General features: G+C 44.9%; 1 protein-coding gene across 1 annotated transcript; it reads right to left on the bottom strand.

Moving 5' to 3' along the window:
- Positions 1-203: 203 nt before the first annotated feature.
- Positions 204-7,388, bottom strand: LOC140859394 (uncharacterized). Its single transcript, XM_073261047.1, has 5 exons — positions 7,288-7,388; positions 4,770-5,009; positions 3,689-3,840; positions 1,831-1,967; positions 204-525 (listed from the first exon to the last, which is right to left on the bottom strand). The coding sequence occupies exons 2-5, from the start codon at positions 4,997-4,999 to the stop codon at positions 358-360; spliced, it is 687 nt and encodes a 228-aa protein (XP_073117148.1). The 5' UTR covers positions 5,000-5,009; positions 7,288-7,388; the 3' UTR covers positions 204-357.
- Between the last annotated feature and the right edge of the window lie 11,973 nt (positions 7,389-19,361).

The raw sequence follows: 19,361 nt of genomic DNA, 5'->3' as shown, positions 1-19,361 counted from the left end.
TTCTGCTGGTGGTTACATTGAATGCTGATACCAGCCAATTCAAGCTTGTGCCATCAACAAAACTGGAAGTATATAAAATTAACTGCATCTCTATAATAATAATCAAATGATTTCTGCAGGTAGCACTGAAATGCACCGCATATTTAGCTTTAGATGAACAGCTCAATTTAAAAGAAGTGCGACATAACATAATTGCATCTATAGGCACTCCAACCACATTATACTTTCATTCAAGATATCTGCTGTACATAAAAATTTAGAAGTTTGGACAGCAGCTGGTTGGCACTTGCATGGTCTGTAAGTGTAAGATAGTTACAGGTAAAATTACAAGGTTGCAGCAACGACAATTTTAAGAAGCTAATAGCCCAACCAAGAAGATGGTATTGGTTGGAACCTGGATTTTGCACATGCCATTATATCACAGTAGTCTGAGTGGTTGAAGCAGTCACGGAAGTCAGTGAATAGCTTCTCAAATACCCTCCACAATACTTTGTATGGCCGTGAGTATGGAAATGGAAGAAAAGACTGCAAAATAAAAATATAAAGGAAAAAAGGCTTTATGTCTTATGAAGACAGCTTTATGCAAGCTACAGAAAAAGAGGCAGCAAAGTGAAACGATCTTTTATGTGGCAACCATATTCGTCTTGCTAACCTGAGCACAAGCAATTTCTAAACCACAGTTTCCTACAAGAGACTCATGCATATTGGATGTCCTAATTTTTAACTTCTTCCTTCAGATATTATACCTCAATAGTACTATATACATATTATAAATGCTTTACTAACGCCACAATGAGCAGGTTCCAAACTTCCAATTCTGTAGGTGTTGTCATGCCTCTTCACCGTCTGACTTCTAGAAGAAAATAAGCCTGCACATAGCTCGTGCAGCTGGCATTGCAATGCCTTGACTTTGTTAATGAACTCATTTCATCGACTTCAAAGCAAGGACTCAAATGCCGTGCCAATGGGGCTGGCTGGCATGCCACTTGCCATCCCAAAACAAGTAAAAACTTTTGGGGAAAAAAAAAAAAAGGGCTCAATACCATGTGGTCGTGAGCCATAGTAACTCATGCCAAACCAACATGGATTGAAATGGGTCAGCAAGGGTTGACACCCTATGGTTCACAGGCTATCGCAGCACATGTGTATGTGTTTGCCAACATGTTAACACAGCATGGCATAGTCAGCACTTGAATCATTGGTACATACCAAATAAATACTAATCACATGTGGTAAGATACTAAAACAACAACTACTACCCAAGATTCCCAAGATTCCCAATACCAGGTATAGCACTTGAATCCAAAGGCACACTAGAGCATGGGGGCCTCGAAATGGTACCATACAGACATATGGTAAAGCTGCTGTCTTGCCTCAAGCAATGTACCATGTGTTGTTACAGGCATATTACTGTATCAACCCGACACAAACTGGTAAACTACTGGTACAGGGTGCACCACCGAGAGTAAAAGCCTTGCTTCTATAAATTATCAACTTTAGCGTATATCACAAAAGCCTATGTGGATGTGTATGCATTTGTGTCGAATGTCAACATCCTCTTTCTTGTACCAATTTAGAAAAGGGTATATTACTCTAACTTGCTTTATAAATCCCATCGTCATAAATATGCATGTGGTCCATAAGCTGAAAATATAGATTAAAAGATCGCAAATGTGCTTTCTAAGGGTTATCTTGTTTTGAGAAATTGTGATATTTGATTTAAATATGTAGCTATATCTTAAGCATTTTCTTTTAAATCATAATATATATGAAGACCAACCATTTAGCACAAACTGAGTGAGATTAAAAGAGAGTTATAACAATGCTTACATCTCCTTCTTGTGCAATACGCTTTAGCAGCAAAAACGTGTGTTCATTTTCTTCCAAATTGTTGATAACAGCTAACCAGATTTGTGAAGCAAGTTCATGAGCCTTGTCTTGTGACCGACCACAAGAGATGAATTGATCTGCTTGAAGGAAAAAAAATGTCTCTAACTAGTGAGAGGAATTGTGTACACCACAGGGAATTCATAGCAAAAATAAACATAATTTTCACATTGTTATCATGGACTTCAAACATCCCATAGATATAGAAGGGAGAGAATAATCGAACATACGAACCTTCAGATGTTGGACAACTTAGCAAAATATAAGAAGATGAAATGTGTCACAAAAACTTTTTTCTACTCCTCTTGCGGCATGACTTGCAGCACATATTGAAAGAAATCTTTGCATCAGTCTATTTTTAAGACATTTTGCAACAGCAGCAACAAGAAAGAAGAATAGGAGCACTGTCGTTTCACTATTTCATGTTATTGAAAGTTTAATAAAGTTCACACCAAATTGGTAACAGGAATATACCAGCCAGCAATTGGTTTAGTATGGTATAGGTGCATAATATATTGAGCCCAGGTTTATTGGAACCGGACAAGGGAGAGGGAGATTAGGAGGAGAAGCAAAGGTGGGGGGGGGGTGTGGGGAGAGGGGTGGGAGGCAAAAAGTGGGAGAGAGGCATACCTCATCATCATAGAGCCCTAACCCTAACTAGCATCATCATCACGGAGTCATCACCATCATGGTGTATTGGGAGAGTGGTGAGGGAAGAGGAAGATTAGGAGAGTACAATCGAGAGAGAGAGAGAGAGGAATCCGGAGAGCAATAAAGGGAGAGGATTGGAAGGGTTTATATTAAAAAAAGGTTCGGTTTGGGAACCGAATTCAACCAGCCAAATCCCACTAACTGTTTGGTCTAGTTTGCTATGCCTTGAACCATCTAGTTCACAACGGTCTTTGGTTTAATGCCTTTTGGAAAATAGATAAGCAAAAGCATGACATGGAAAGTGATTCAATGTCATATAGTTTCGAGTTTTCTTTTTATATGTATGGTTTATTGCATATTTACCCTTCAACAATTATCCTTTGCATACATACCCCTCAAAATACTTGTTTTTGCAATGTTGCCCCTCCCCTTAGATCTTTAGCTGACAATGTTAATAAATAACAATCTTAAGTGAAACTGATATTTTTACCCTCTTTGCATTAATACCCCTAAACTATGCAAACCTCCAATTTATACTGTAAAGAGATATATTCTTCCATTAATTCTTTAAAGGTGTTGATGTAAAAGGATAATAATGCTATTTTGTACTTTAAAATGCTATTTACTAAACCCGATATTCAAAAATCTAACAGAAGGAAAAAACAAGTTGTTTAAGGCTATATATGCAATTAGTGATTTTAGAAGGGATATGCAATAAGCTATATTTCTAGAGGGGTATATATGCAAAAATCCCATTTATATCATATCATAGGTCAGGTCTTATTTTTCTTCTGTAATGTCTAAATATCAAACAAACTAAAAAAAGGGAATGGTATAAAACCACTCAAAAAAAGTATATTTCAGTGTTTTTCTTGGTGAATATATTTCCAATGTTTAAAATGCTCATTTTAACACAATAAAAATGAAGAATCTGGGTCATGCAGCAAAAGAAAATCTGAATTTTGAGTCCCGATTGCCTGTTTTGTGTATGCAAATTCTTTGCCCAAAAGCAAAAGAAATGAGAATTAGCACCCTTACTTCCAAGCTATAGCAAATGATTCAAACATGATATATTATGAAATAGACACTTGCTAAATATCCTCATCGAAGAGAGAGAATAGCAGCAACTTTGAAAAGATAGAAAGCCCACCAATTATGGTTCCATGGAGTATATTAGATGGAGGTGGCATTATCAAAAGCTCAAGCTGCTCTTTCAGATACAGGTAAATGTGGCCAACAAGTTCGTCAATTTCGCCATCCAATGCAATAACGTGTTCACTAACATATAAGGCTGTGTATCTCCTGATACATAAGACAAATTACTAGTCAGTAAAATTTTACTTCAATAAAATAGCTCTATTTAAATGCACAAACAACAAAACTTCAACAATCATCTTGTTTGCAATGGTATCAACAACAACAACAATGTTACTTCAATAAAATAGCTCTACTTAAATGCACAAACAACAAAACTTCAACAATCGTCCTGTTTGCAATGGTATCAAAAGGTTGCACCTATTTATTAGACATACCTGTTGCAGATACATCAAGACAACATATCTGCCCTAAAAATCCAAAATTCTGTATTACAACCTCCCTTTTTTAGGTGTAATGTAATGATTATGCTTTTAGCATTAGTATAGAAAATTGAGAAAAAAGGGCATATAAGTGCTCAATGTCAACAGGCAACCCATTTAATGTACAACTGTACAGATAGTGATCTACCAAAATGAGAGAATTGTTCTCTTATTATCAAGAGATTATTATGCACGATACAGGTATCTTGCATTCAATAGAGACTTAAATATATCTGAAGCTAAAAAATCACAATGGACATAGGTTCAGGAAAAGTTCCTTCAATTGAATGTGTTATCCCATCCAATTATATTATATTAGGTGGGATACAACAATGCTGCAAAGTGCAATAGAAAGGGGATGAATGCAATAGCAATCAATCGGCATGCAAAATGATTTTATGTAGTCTGAATGTAAGGTTACATTGGTCCATTAAAGTCTAATATGGATTTTATGCAAAAGGGGAAAAAAGGAAAGAAACAGTGACCCATTTTGGTGAAAAAGAAATTAAAGTATAAATTTCTTGCAATATCCCTGTGTTTGCCAAATGAAAACAAAGTAGAACTTTAAGCTGGTTGCTAAATGAAAACAAAATAGATCTTTAAGGTAACATCTCTGGGAAAAACAAAGGACATTGAATGACTTAGAGAACTCACCTCCTCCCCAAACCTCGAGGAATTGGTCCAGGCCACCGTTTCCTCTGACCCACAAAAGGCCACCTCCTGGCAATCGCAGTTTGCCACAAAGATTCCCCTCGAAATATTGCAGCCCAGTGCTTACTGACGGATGATAGTTGACCCCACTCATAGATAGGTAACCGAACAAAAATTTCTACAAGGAGATGATCAGGAAGCTTTCCAAAAGCATTATCATTGTCCTCCTCCATCACAAGGCTTCTGCAAAACATTTTAACAGCTCATTGTCATCTCTGCTTTGTTCAACAAATACCAAAACAAAATCAATTTACAGTTTACACACAAGTATGGTTCTAGCAATTCTTCATATATAAGCATTTCGCCAATGAAGAAACTGAGTAAACATACTATTAGCTACACTTTGAACAACCATGTTACAGTTATTGAACACGAATGCAGAAATGCATGTCCATGTCTGTTACTGTTTTTGGCATGGAAAAAAGAAAAAAAGAATAGAGAAGTTCTGCATCATCCTTCAGAAATACCTATAAATGTGAAAATATCTATCTATATATCAAATGATGAGATCTATCACAAACTTCTTAATTGTCTAAGCTTTGCACCCATGACCTGACTTTTTATTTTAAAGGTGGCTTTCTTGATCTACTTGTCCTTATCAATTTCCCATCTGAAGCTCAGCCTCCCAACAGTTTATGCTTTAATGTTATTTGCGGTATTCCAATCTCCCACAACATGCAAAATTTCAGGGCCATTTTTTTCAGATTGAGTAAAACAATCCCGATTTCTCACTGTGAGAATTATAATACAAACACTAAGCATCATGTATATGACCCCAAAAAAGAATTCTACCACTGGACGACAACAAGAACAGCAAAAAGAAAAAGATCAGCAGAATAGATAAACAAGGAACTGTTGAAACAGTGCTATGCTCCAAGTCACAGTCAAATGCAGCATAATAAAAGCAACAGAGCACTTAAGCAGAAAATGGCAAAGGCATACTGCACACGTCAAGGAATCACCACACGAACAAATGACATCCAAACCAACCACTCCTCCGCAAAGTCTTTTACGTAACAAGATGATAGTTGGTACTAGTGACTAAGCACTTGAAAGGGAGAGGAATCAATTGGAAGTGCATGTTATACACTGCTCCAATGTATATCCATATGCAATGGGTGATAAGCATCGTCACATCATCATGACCAATGTCTATTTCCATACATGATCTGCTGTGTCAGATACGGAACTTCTTATTTTAGTCATAGCTTTTGCAGCCTAGCTCAAATCAAATTCTAATAAAGAAATCCCTCCCAGGTCTTCCAATAAATTGATGATGCAGTTTGGCAGACGCATCAAAATATTTTGCACTTGTTGTTTTGGGATTTCATGAAACCCTCTCATTCACATATTGACATGATATCTACAAGTTTAATTCGCTTCACATTCAGAAAAAATGAGTATTCAAACACCAGAATTCTACACACTATCCTCCACTTCTTGGAAAAAGGATGTCTCCTTGTACTTCAAGAATTGTCTCCGAGAGATGTATTCAATTTTCATTATCATTTGTGAATACAAGGTTATTCACAAACCTCAATTTTCATGTCTTCCTATTCTTGTTCACAATTTCACAGGATGGATGGGTAGACAAGGATTTTGTTCCCCCAATTTTCACCATGTACATCCTTTTATTCAGTAATTCCTTGATTCCAATTCCTCTTGATTCATTACCATCTGCTGCCTTAATTGCCACATGACATTTCGAAAAAATCACTAACAGAGTATGCCAATCACAACATAGTCAAAGATTTGATACATTTATTACAGTCAGCAAATCTATCATGCAGACGATGACCTACGATGTATTGATACCTACTATTGATGCATCGACCTGCTGTGCAGCTGTGCATCAATTATGTGTGTCAATTAACATTGCTTCCTCAAATCCCTAGTTACAGTTAACGAAATAGGTTCTGTGTCTGTTCACAATTATTGAGTAAAAGGCCTTTCAGTGAATTGTTGGTTGATTAAGTGCCCTCTTTTCTCCTTCTTTGAGCCCAAAGGTAACATAAGATCCAAAAAGAAGGAAAATAATACACATCTAACAAGATAAGTCCCCCCCACCAACCCCCCCCACCCCCCACCCCCCCCCCCCCCCCCCAACACACACACACCAAAAAAAAAAAAAAAATCCTCCAGACCATCTCGAACCAGTCTTGCACCTAGAAAACAATTCACAATAATCCATCAAAAACTCAATCCAGCTGATTAACATCTGATTCTGCCTATGAAAGAAAAGAATCAACAAAATCTCATTTCCTAAAAGAAGGAAAACAAAACCGATATTAATAAACTCGTCGAGAAAACCACTATTGAAATCATTCGGGAGGGACAAACTAATTAGACAATCCTTATGTCAGCGGATACAATTTAGCGCATGTAAAGAGACTATACGTCATGGTAATCACAAAAATAGTAATAATAATAATACTAACGAGGAAAGAGACGAGAGAAGTACCCGAGAGAGATCGAGGGAGGGAGGAGGAGAGGCTTCCCCCGCCCTCGTCTCCCAGCTCGAAGAGAGAGAAGGGGGTGAGAGGATTTGGAGCGGGGCTTGTGCTGTGGGAGACGGCTCAGAATAAAAACAAGGGCGCATGGAGACGCACCTCACTTTCTTCTGTGTGTGTTGGCTCGCATGTTGATGACGACGTCGAGGAGGAGGAGGTCGGCTGCCACGTACGGGTTCGGGTGGTATGTTTTGCGCGAAGAAATGATTCCCCTTACGCGAGAACCGGTGCCATTGGACCCGATTCACCACGATGCCGACATTACTTACCGACTTCACCAAAAACCAAATTAAAAATTAAAAAAAAAACAACGATGGGAGGGGAGAGAAGAAAACCAATTTCATTGAAATAGGAGAATCATATCCCCTACTAATCGGAAGCTGAAAGAGAGGATAAGGGCCGTAGATATTCTTAAAGGAGTCATGCATCGATAGGGAGAAGTTCGAATTGATCATGCCGATGAGATCCGACCCTATTCGAGGAAAGATCAAATTTATCCTGCCCCATCTTTTTCTATATAAACCCTCCACCTCATAGCTGATTTTTCATCATCTTCTCCTCCTCTTTCTTCTTTCCCATATCCAACGGCCATCGTATGATCGTGCCAAATACCGCCACCTCCCTAAAACCCTAACCCTTCTCTAAAATCCTAACATACTTTGTTTCGAAAAATCTTAAGCGAGATACTGCCGCTTCCTATCGTCAGCTGCTATCACCACCACCATCACCGTCATCGATAAACCCCTCTTCCCTCTTTTCTTTTCTTTTCTTTTCTTTCTAGCCCTAGGTGGCGCCTTTCTTTTCTTTTCAATGGATCCCCAATCATCGTCGATTGACTACCGCCTCTAGCCGTCATCGCACCGCCATCCTCAGTCGGTCCGACTGCTTCATCACTGAAACCCCCACTGTCGATCGACCTCATAAAACCCCAAGGGGGTTCTTGTGACCAGTTAAAAGAAAAAGAGAGAGAGAGAGAGAGGAAGAGAGATGGGTTGGGTGAATCAAGTCTATTTGATTTGACCCAATTCAATTGAGTCTGGGTCAACCCAAAATTGTGTAGGTCTTATTTAAAAATTAATCTAAATCTAGATCTAGATCAAACAAGATCGAAAGACCATTTCTATTATTTCAATTTTTCTAAATTTGAGGCTAAATAAGACTCCTTGTCAAAGCCTTCAACACTAGAAGAACACCTGACATCGGATCTAGAGAACGGTAGATTTTAGAATTTTGGATCTGATCAACTGTAAGTTTTTTTTATTTCTGAATTTATTTTTATATATATTTATGTGCTTCAAAATTAAATTTTATATATAAGATATTTAAAAATTATTGAATTCAAAATTATGTATTTATTTATGAAAAGTAATTTAGAAAAGTTAGATCAAGCATGATGTTACTTTTGCATGATACAAGTTTTTAGAAAGAAATAATTTTTTTGTATTAATATTGCATGATTTTAAAAAAAATTATATATATTCATCCATGTATGAAATTTTGAATAAAAAATTATTTTACTTTTTTGAATAATATAAAAATTGAGTTGATATTATTATAAAAATAAGTATCATTTATAAAAAAATGATTGTGGTAAAATCATGAGAAAATTCTTTAGTTAGACTATGATCTGGGTTTAGTCAACGGGACTGATTGTTGGTGATATATCATAAATATATTTCTCCTGGACCTAGCCAGTCGGGGTTGATCGCTGATAGAGTTAGTCCTCTTGGGCCTAGCCAGCCGGGGCTGATCACTGGCACACGATGATACGTCGCGTGTTTATTTTTATAACTAATCTTTTAGCCTTGTCATAGGGCAAATCATGGCTGTATAAATTAGAACTAGTTTTTTCCTAGTACACGTCGAATGATTGAGTATTTTATATTTTAAGAGCTAGTCTTTCCTGAGCCTTATCATGGGGCTGATCATGGCCATAGTCAACGAAGACTGAGAGAGATTTTTAAATATTACTGTTACATATGGCATATCTTGAAAATTTAAATTGGTATTTACATTTATTTGTATTATATTTGAAAAAAAAAATTAATTATGCTTGATTCTTCAGAGATATTGGTAACTTACTGAGTCCATAAAATTCATCTCCTCTTTTTTATTTTTTTCAGATCCAGAAGAATTCTATGAGATTTGGGATCGAACGGTGAGGAGCATAGCAGGCCTGGCATATTTCTTAGGACTTTGCTCTAAAAAGTATGCGGCCATCACGTGCTCGATCTAAATGCTGGATATGGGATATGATAGAGTGATATCAGAGCTTAAGTTTAAGGTCACTAGAGACTATAAAACGATATTAAAACTTTATGTATGATCAATAGGATATGACAGAGTGGTATCAAAGCTTAGGTTTAAAGATCATAAGAACTTAGACTAGTGAGAGTGGGGTAGAATTAGGATTTTGATTAAATATCTAAAAATAATTACTGATACTAGAAATTTAATAAATTATCATCAGGAATAATTTCTCCTACTTGATATTTTGAGTGGATCTTCTAAAGTTGATTTGCCTCTCTAGTTATTATGCTTTAACAATTTATAAGATCATAAGTCAGAAGTTGATTTTCTCAAAAGCGAGAAATTAATTTTGAATTATCTAATTGAATTATTGACTTGACTCAAATCAAATTTATAAGTCAACACCATGATCATACAATGGTGCAAATATGATAATTATCTTGAGGGATAATTATGATTTAATATACTTGACAACAAAATCTTTACTCAAATTTTATAGAATTTAAATCTGGAATCATTAAGAAATTTTAGAGAATATTAATCAGAGCTATGCAGTAGAAGTGTAGTGGTTGAGCCATTTAAAATTGATCAAAAATATTGATTGTGGTTTAAAATATAATATGATAGAAGATATGATTTTGCTAAAGAAAGTTTTAACCACCTTATATCTAAGATTAGTTGATTGATAGTTGAATCTAATTTATTTACTATGATTGTTAATTGATCTGATCTATTTACTATTTATCAAGTATCTGAATAAATTCAGTGTGATTCATTCTCTCCTTATGATCTTAACTCCACCATAGGAATTGTTGGTGCAAAAATCCGCTTGCGCCGGAGAAGCTGGAGTCGAGGAAGTCGCGGTCGCCGCCGGGACTTGCAAAGGAAGTCTAAACCAGAGGTAGGGTTGCTCCGGCAAGACCCTCTGACGCTCAAGTCAGTTCTCTGCCTCAACAAGAATGGAGTGCTCGAACGGAGAATTTAGCAGAGTTTTTAGATGAAAGATGAGAGCTTATCGAATAACGTATCTGGGGTTTCCCTTTTATAGACGGAGAGGGCAACAGATTGATAGCGACGCCTGTAACCGTCTGGTAGTGGGCCGCCCAGAGTCAGGAGAAATTTATTGCGGAGAGTAGGGGAGCGGGGTCGTGGCTATTATCGTGGCTTGCCATGCGGGATCAGTTACGGGGAGTGGAGCGACGTCCGCTGTCGTGACTCATCTGGGGGTGGTGGAATCGCACAGGATCCGCCGCAGGGAGTGGAGCAGAATCATGACCGTTAATACAGCCTGTCAGGGAGTAATGGGGTCGCGTAGGGTCCGCCGCAGGGAGTGGAGCAGTGTTGTCCGTTATTGTGGCCCGCCAGGGGGTCCAGACTTGTCGGTCGGAGCTTGGTTGGAGTCGGTAGCGAGGTCCGGCACCCGTAGAAGTCCGGACGAAGTCTACTTGCAGTTGGGGTCGTGGGCAGGGTCCGGCTCCCGCAGGAGTTCGGACGAAGTCTGTCTGCAGCCGTTGGTGTCGAGGACGGAACTCGGCTCCCGTAGGAGACCGGGCGGAGTCCTCTCAGAGTTGATGTGGCGGACGGAGTCCAGCTCCCATAGAAGTTCGGGCGGAGTCCTTCTGCAGTTGAAGTTGGCGATGGAGCCCGGCTCCCGTAGGAGTCCGGGCGGAGTCCTCCTGCAATTGAAGTTAGGTGCGAAGTCCGGCTCCCGTGAGAGTCCGAACGGATCTTACCGGTGGTTGAAGTTGGCGATGGAGCTCGGCTCCCGTGGGAGTCCGGGCGGAGTCCTCCTGCAATTGAAGTTAGGTGCGAAGTCCGGCTCCCGTGGGAGTCCGGACGGATCTTACCGGTGGTTGAAGTTGGCGATGGAGCTCGGCTCCCGTGGGAGTCCGGGCGGAGTCCTCCTGTAATTGAAGTTAGGTGCGAAGTCCGACTCCCGTGGGAGTCCAGACGGATCTTACCGGCGGTTGAAGTTGGCGATGGAGCTCGGCTCCCGTGGGAGTCCGGGCGGAGTCCTCCTGCAATTGAAGTTAGGTGCGAAGTCCGGCTCCCGTGGGAGTCCGGACGGATCTTACCGGCGGTTGAAGTTGGCGATGGAGCTCGGCTCCCGTGGGAGTCCGGGCGGAGTCCTCCTGCAATTGAAGTTAGGTGCGAAGTCCGGCTCCCGTGGGAGTCCGGACAGATCTTACCGGCGGTTGAAGTTGGCGATGGAGCTCGGCTCCCGTGGGAGTCCGGGCGGAGTCCTCCTGCAATTGAAGTTAGGTGCGAAGTCCGGCTCCCGTGGGAGTCCGGACGGATCTTACCGGCGGTTGAAGTTGGCGATGGAGCTCGGCTCCCATGGGAGTCCGGGTGGAGTCCTCCTGCAATTGAAGTTAGGTGCGAAGTCCGGCTCCCGTGGGAGTCTGGACGGATCTTACCGGCGGTCGAAGTTGGCGACGGAGCCCGGCTCCCGTGGGAGTCCGGGCAGAGTCCCCCTTGAGGTTGGAGTCATGGGCGGAGTCCGGCTCCCGTAGGAGTCCGGGCGGAGTCCCCTGCAATCAAAATCAGGTGCGAAGTCCGGCTCCCGTAGGAGTCCGAGCGGAGTCTACTTGCGGTTGAAGTTGTCGGCGGAGTCCGGCTCCCGTAGGAGTCCGAACGAAGTCTGTCTGCAGCCGTTGGAGTCGAGGATGAAGCCCGGCTCCCATAGGAGTCCGGGCGGAGTCTTCCTGCAATTAAAGTCAAAGGCGAAGTTCGGCTCCCGTAGGAGTCCGGACAAGGCTTACCGGCAGTTGATGTTGAGGACGGAGCCCGGCTCCCGTAGGAGTCCGGGCGGAGTCCTCCTGCAATTAAAGTCAGGTGTGGAGTCTGGCTCCCGTAGGAGCTCGAACGGATCTTACCGGCGGTTGACGTTGGCGATGAAGCCCGGCTCCCGTAGGAGTCCGGGCGGAGTCCCCCTTGAGGTTGGAGTCGTGGGCGGAGCCCGGCTCTCGTAGGAGTCCGGTCGGAGTCCTCCTGGAGTTGATGTTGCGATCGGAGCCCGATTCCCGTAGGAGTCCGGGCGGAGTCCTCCTGGAGCTGATTCTGCTGAGGACTTCGGCTGTGGGTATTTTATACCCAACACCAGTCCCCCTACTTTCGAGTTTGAATTTCGAACGAAGGAAGTACAGAGAGATGGGCACAGCCGAAACCGTCCCCTCGAATCCTGCGCACTGCCGCCCCCAGATATTTTGGCATTAAATGTGCGCACGTCAGAGCCCTTTTTCCGGTTAAGGCGACCTGAAGAGTCTTTTCGAAACTCCCACCGAAACATGATCCCAAGCATCGCGCTACGAAAATTTGCGAACAGTCAATCCTCGATAGCGGCGAGTGGGACACGCGAGACACGTGGCATGCACCAGTTGGCCTAGGGACACCCACCGTCATAACTGCGCTAAGATCCGTTGGCTATTTAAACCCCCTACTCTTCCTTCGGGGCTTCATCCTGCCGAGAGAACGGCACCTTTCTTTCGTCTGAGAGCCTAGCTACTCAGCCACTTCCTCCGCACCGGTCCTTGCCGTCTTCAGCTCCTCGATTCTTCTCTAAGGGGTTCCCACGTCATGTCCTCCACCCCGGAGGCCATCCTCGAAGGGATGTCTAGGGCTTGGAGGAAGGCAAGGAGGAGAACAGCGGCCGGTGAGTTCTCCGGTCATCAAGTGGCCGCTGAGGATCCCCGTCGTTTCAAAGGAGGCTCAAGGAAGAATTCCTTCAACAATAGGGGTTTAATAACGGGGGCCGCCGGTAAAGGTGTTCTACCCGAGAATTTTGGAGTAGTAAGACGGGGTGATACCGGTCAAGAGGGCAGAGCTGTCGTCACAAGCTGTGGCGGGATCCTTGACGCCGTCGGGACCGAGGGACCAGAAGCGGTCGACGTCGACGGTGGGGCAGTAAAACTTGTTGCGGGGGCGGTGGAAGTAGTGCATGCCGACCTTGCCGGAGCGTTTTGGACGGTGGCTACCACGGAGTATTCGGTGATGACGCATATCTCTGACGCCACCGTTGCCCCCAGGATGACTCCGGTTCTTCTTGAAACAGGTCTTCGTCGTCGCTGTCGTTGTCCTTACCACCTCCGGGAATCTATCCCATCCTTTTCCCCCTGAGGTTGGGACTTCGGAGGTGGGGCGAAGCAAGGCGGGGCGAAAGCCGATAGGCCCACCACACGCACTGGACACGAAATGGGAAGAGAAGTTTGCAGCTTGAAGCGGCTTCCGGTGTATCCTTTCCAAACCGTGTTCTCGATGTCGTCGATGATGTATTTATTTTTTTTCTGGCCCATCGGGTCTTGTAACGTACACCTTGTTGGTTGAAAAATGAAAAGGAGATTTTGTTACCTCGTCTGCATCTTGCATCGAATAGTCGTCTGTCGAACTTCTTTATTCTTCTTTCTTCTCTCTTCCTCCTTTTCTTCTTTTCTTTTTCACGTCGTCCTAAGGTCATCGACGACCTCTTTTATTCGTGTAGGATTGTTATTTGCCGAGCTCCTTTTCGACTTTTACGCCGTTCGAAGATACCCGATTGTCATTTTTCCGTCAATGGCTGCAGGCTCACTTGGGGCCATTCGGGCCTGGGGTCCCTCCTAGGGCTTGAATTCGGGGATCCGAGCTTCTGTCACCCTAAGTAAGTTGTCCTATTTTGTATCGAAAACTTCCTCAAGAGCTGGGACTCCCGATGGGAGCCCCAGTCCTTGCGGTGACAGAGTTTTCTGTACCTCGACCGCTATCCATTTTTCAATCGTAGCTGTCATGGTCCGTTGCCTTCCTTTTTTCTTTTCACCCAAAATTTTTCTCTGCTGAAGTCAAGGCGAAGTTCGGCTCCCGTGGGAGTCCGGACGGAACCCTCCTGTGATTGGAGTCGTGGGCGGAGCCCGGCTCCCGTAGGAGTCCGGGTGGAGTCTTCCTTGGCGTCGTGGACGGAGCCCAGCTCCCGTAGGAGTCCGGTTGGAGTCTTCCTTGGCGTCGTGGATGGAGCCCGGCTCCCGTAAGAGTCTGGGCCTTCCACTTTGCTCGAGCCAGGGTGAGGTTCTCCTCCCGTTCCCGGTCCGACTGTGGGGGCGCGTTAGGGCGCTGTAAGGCCTCTCCCCCCATCCGGTCTAAAAGAATCGGGTCTTTGACTTTGCTCATGTCAGGACGAGGTTCTCCTCCTGTTCCTGACATGGCTGTGGGGGCACATTAGGGCACTGTAAGGCCTCTCCCCCCATCCGATCTAAACGGAACCGGGCCTTCGACCTTGCTCAAGTTAGGGCGAGGTTCTCCTCCTGTCCCTAACAGGGCTGTGGGGGCGCATATGGACGTTGTAGGGCCTCTCCCCCCATCCGATCTAAATGGAATCGGGCCTTCGACCTTGCTCAAGTTAGGGCGAGGTTCTCCTCCTGTCCCTAACAGGGCTGTGGGGGCGCATATGGGCGTTGTAGGGCCTCTCCCCCCATCCGGTCTAAATGGAACCGGACCTTCGACCTTGCTCATGTCAGGACGAGGTTCTGCTCCTGTTCCTGACATGGCTGTGGGGGCACGTTAGGGTGCTGTAAGGCCTCTCCCCCCATCCGGTCTAAATGGAACCGGACCTTCAACCTTGTCGGGATGAGGTTTCCCTTTCATTTTTGATACAGTTTGTTTGCATTGTCCAAGGACATATAGGTATATGATTTTCAATTAAAATGAAGTTACTGGTAGTACATCCGCAAGTTTTCTGAGCTCCACGATCGTGGGAGGTCGGCTCCTCTGAGTTTCTTAAGATAATAAGTTTCGGGCCGGACTACTTCTTTGACTTCATACGGTCCCTCCCAGTTTGGGGCGAGTTTTCCTCGGTCCTGAGGTTGCGAGACAGCGGCTCGTCGAAGCACTAGATCTCCCCTTCCAAAGGCTTTGTTCTTAACTCGGGCGTTGTAATATCGAGCAACCTTCTGTCTGTAGGCTGCCATCTGAACCTGAGCTATCTCCCGTCTTTCTTCCAGTAGGTCGAGGTTGGCTCTAAGACCTTGCGAACTTTGATGTTCGTCGAACGCCATGACTCGTGCTGACGGAAGTTTAAGCTCGATGGGGATGACGGCTTCCGTACCGAAGGCTAAAGCGAAAGGGGTCTCCCACGTAGGTAGCCTCTGAGTAGTTCGATACGCCCACAATACATGATAAAGTTCGTCCGTCCAAGTTCCCTTCGCTTTTTCAAGCCTTGTCTTAATCCCCTGCAAAAGGGTTCTGTTGGTCACCTCAGCTTCGCCGTTCGCCTGGGGATGGGCTACCGATGTGAAGTTGTGGGAGATGTTTAGATCTTCACAGAATTCGACGAATTTTGCTCCCGCAAATTGTCGTCCATTATCAGTGATTAGGGTTCTAGGCAGACCGAACCTACACACGATCGATTTCCAGACGAAATCTTGTACTTTTGCTTCCGTGATTTTTGCTAGTGGTTCGGCTTCAACCCATTTGGTGAAGTAGTCGATCGCTACGAGGAGAAACTTCCTTTGCCCAGATGCCATGGGAAAAGGGCCAAGGATATCCATCCCCCATTGTGCAAAAGGCCATGGGGCACTCAAGGGTGCGAGCTCGGTGGTGGGCTGTCTCTGGATGTTGGCGTATCTCTGGCATCGATCACACTTTTTGACATATTCAATCGAATCACGATGCATCGTTGGCCAGTAATATCCCTGGCGGAGCAGCTTGTGGGATAAAGATCTAGCCCCCAAATGGTTTCCGCAAATCCCCTCATGTACTTCCCACAAGGCGTAGCTAGCTTCCGAGGGCCGGAGGCATTTCAAGAGGGACAAGGAGTATGATCTTTTGTACAATTTGCCCTCATAAAGGATGTACCGGGAGGCTTGATTTCGGAGCTTTCGAGCCTCCTTCGCATCCTGGGGGAGAACTCCATCTCTGAGATAGGTTATCAGCGGGTCGACCCAGCTGGGCTCGTGGTCGATCTCCATTACGGGCCACGATTCTTCTGTACTCGGGTGTTTTAGAACTTCAAAGAGGATGCCTTTGGACAATTTGGCCTGAGCCGATGTCGCCAGCTTGGAGAGAAGATCGGCTCTGGTATTCTCTAGCCTTGGAATCTGTCTAATGTTGAAGCTGCTGAAGGCGGGGGTGAGCTCTTTTACCTTCTCAAGGTATCTGGCCATACTGTCCTCCCGCGCTTCGTAACTCCCGCTGACTTGCCCCACCATCAGTTGAGAGTCACTGTGCACCCGGAGCTGACTTATTCCCAGCTCTCTGGCGATCCTTAGTCCGGCGATCAGAGCTTCATATTCCGCTCCATTATTTGTTGTGGGGAACTCGAAACGCAGAGCGTACTCCGCGATGACTCCCTCCGGACTGACCAAGATCAGGCCTGCACCTGCGCCCGACATGTTGGAAGATCCATCCACATAGAGGGTCCAAAAGCGATCAGAGGGATTGGTCTCTTCGTTGGGGGAGTTCGGTTGAGACTTCAGGTCGTCAACTTTGCTTTGCTCAAGTTCGGCCTCCTCTGGGATGGTGCACTCTACTAAGAAATCTGCCAGTATTTGGGCCTTTACTGCTGGTCTAGGTCTGTAGTTGATGTCGAATTTCGTGAGCTCGATCGCCCATTTTGCCATTCTTCCGGAGGTATCAGCCCGGTGCAAAACTGCCTTGATCGGTTGATCGGTGAGTAGCGTCACGGTGTGCCCTTAAAAGTAGGGCCGGAGCCTCCAAGCTGCAACCAACAAGCCGTAGGTCAGTTTTTCTAATTTGGTGTACCTGGTCTCGGCGTCCCTCAGCGCGCGGCTAATGTAGTAGACTGGTCACTGGACTTTCGTTTCTTCTTTGACAAGGACGGCCGCGAGGGCCATGGGAGAGACCGCTAGGTATAAAAATAGTTCCTCCCCAGGTTCAGGCTTTGCCAACAGCGGGGGTGAGCTAAGGTAGCTTCTTAACTCTTCGAACGCCTGTTGGCACTCAGAGGTCCAATAGAAGTTCTTCGGCCGCTTGAGGGTTTGAAAGAAGGGCAAGCACCGTTCGGCCGACCTCGCGACGAAGCGATTAAGAGCCACTATCCTCCCTGTGAGGCGCTGAACCTCTTTGATCGACTTTGGGGCGGTCATCTCCTGGATGGCGCGAATTTTCTCTGGATTGGCCTCAATCCCGCGCCCTGATACTATGAAGCCCAGAAACTTTTCTGAGGTTACTCCGAAAGCGCATTTAGTTGGGTTCAGCTTCATTCTATACTTTCGGAGAGCGTCAAAGGTCTCCTCGAGGTCGGCGACATGATTTCTGAAAGACTTACTTTTTACGAGCATATCGTCCACGTAGACCTCCATGTTTCGGCCGATCTGCTCTTTGAAGATTTTGTTCACCAATCGTTGGTAGGTTACGCCCGTATTCTTGAGGCCGAAAGGTATGACCCTGTAACAGTAAAGGCCGCGATTAGTGATGAAAGCTGTCTTTTCTTCATCTTCTGACGCCATTCTAATTTGATTATAGCCGGAGAACGCGTCCATAAAGGTGAAGAGCTCATGGCCTGAGGTCGCGTCCACCAGTTGATCGATTCTAGGAAGGGGGTAGCTGTCCTTCGGACAAGCTTTATTCAGCTTTTTGAAGTCTATGCACATCCTCCACTTGCCGTTTGCTTTTTTGACCAAAACAACATTGGAAATCCAATAAGGATAATTGACTTCCTTAATGAATCCGGCCTTGAGGAGCTTATCCACTTCCTCGGCTATCGCCTTCTGCCTCTCCGGGGTATGACTCTGGATTTTTTCTTTCGTCGGTCGATGCTTTAGATCGACGGTCAGATGATGCTCCATGACTTCCGTGTCAATCTCCGGCATGTCTGCTGGAACCCAAGCGAAAACGTCCGCATTCCTTCGTAGAAAATCAATAAGACGCGTCCGCACCTCCTCCCCCAAGTTGGAGCCAATTAGCGCCACATGCTCCGCGTTCCCATCATTCAAAGGGATTGGTACCAGATCTTCGATTGGGCCGCCCTTTCTTCGATGAGGTCATCGCGAGCATCTAGTCCATCGACGGGACAGGGGTCAGCCTGATCGCTTCTTTGCAAGGCGATGTTGTAGCAGTGTCTGGTCAGGGCTTGGTCTCCCCGGACCTCTCCGATCTCCTGGTTGGTGGGGAACTTCAACTTCAAATGGTAGGTCGAAACGACAGCTCGGAGAGCATTGAGGCCGGATCGGCCAAGGATTGCATTGTAGGCGGATGGCGCCTTCACCACCAAGAAATTCACCAGAGCCCTGGATTGCTTTGGATATTGACCTGCGGCCACAGTCAAAGCTATCATTCCTTCTGTCGGAATGACGTCACCGGTAAACCCTACCAGGGGGGAGCAAATCGGCCTCAGATGACCGCCAAGAGCGGACATTTTTGAAAAGACATCGTAGAACAAGATGTCGGCCAAACTTCCGTTGTCGACAAGAATGCAACGGACGTCGTAATTTGCTATATTCAAGGAAACTACGACTGCGTCGTTATGAGAGAATTGGACTCCCTGGGTGTCTTCTTCGGTAAAGGTTATGGGTTCTTCAACCTTTTGCCGCTTGGGGGATGCAGCCGGTATGTTGGTTGCCTCCCGCGGGATCCCCCCGAAATGGTGTTGACGGAATCCGATAGAGGCCGATCGTCCGGCCACTCCTTGTCGGCGACCATAGCGGAGGTAGTTGTGCGAATGCCTCACGAGAAGGCATCAGATGAGGAAAGGAGGAGTGGGTGCCGGATAAGATGACCGGAGGTGGAATCCGTTTGAGCTCCTTTAAGAACAAGGGTATTGCGAAGACACAGGACCCCTTCCTCTAATGCA

This window comes from Elaeis guineensis, chromosome 7, assembly GCF_000442705.2.
Source record: "Elaeis guineensis isolate ETL-2024a chromosome 7, EG11, whole genome shotgun sequence".
Lineage (NCBI taxonomy): Eukaryota > Viridiplantae > Streptophyta > Magnoliopsida > Arecales > Arecaceae > Elaeis > Elaeis guineensis.
Note: the sequence above shows the minus strand (reverse complement) of the source record. Positions and strands in the feature narration are given on the sequence as shown.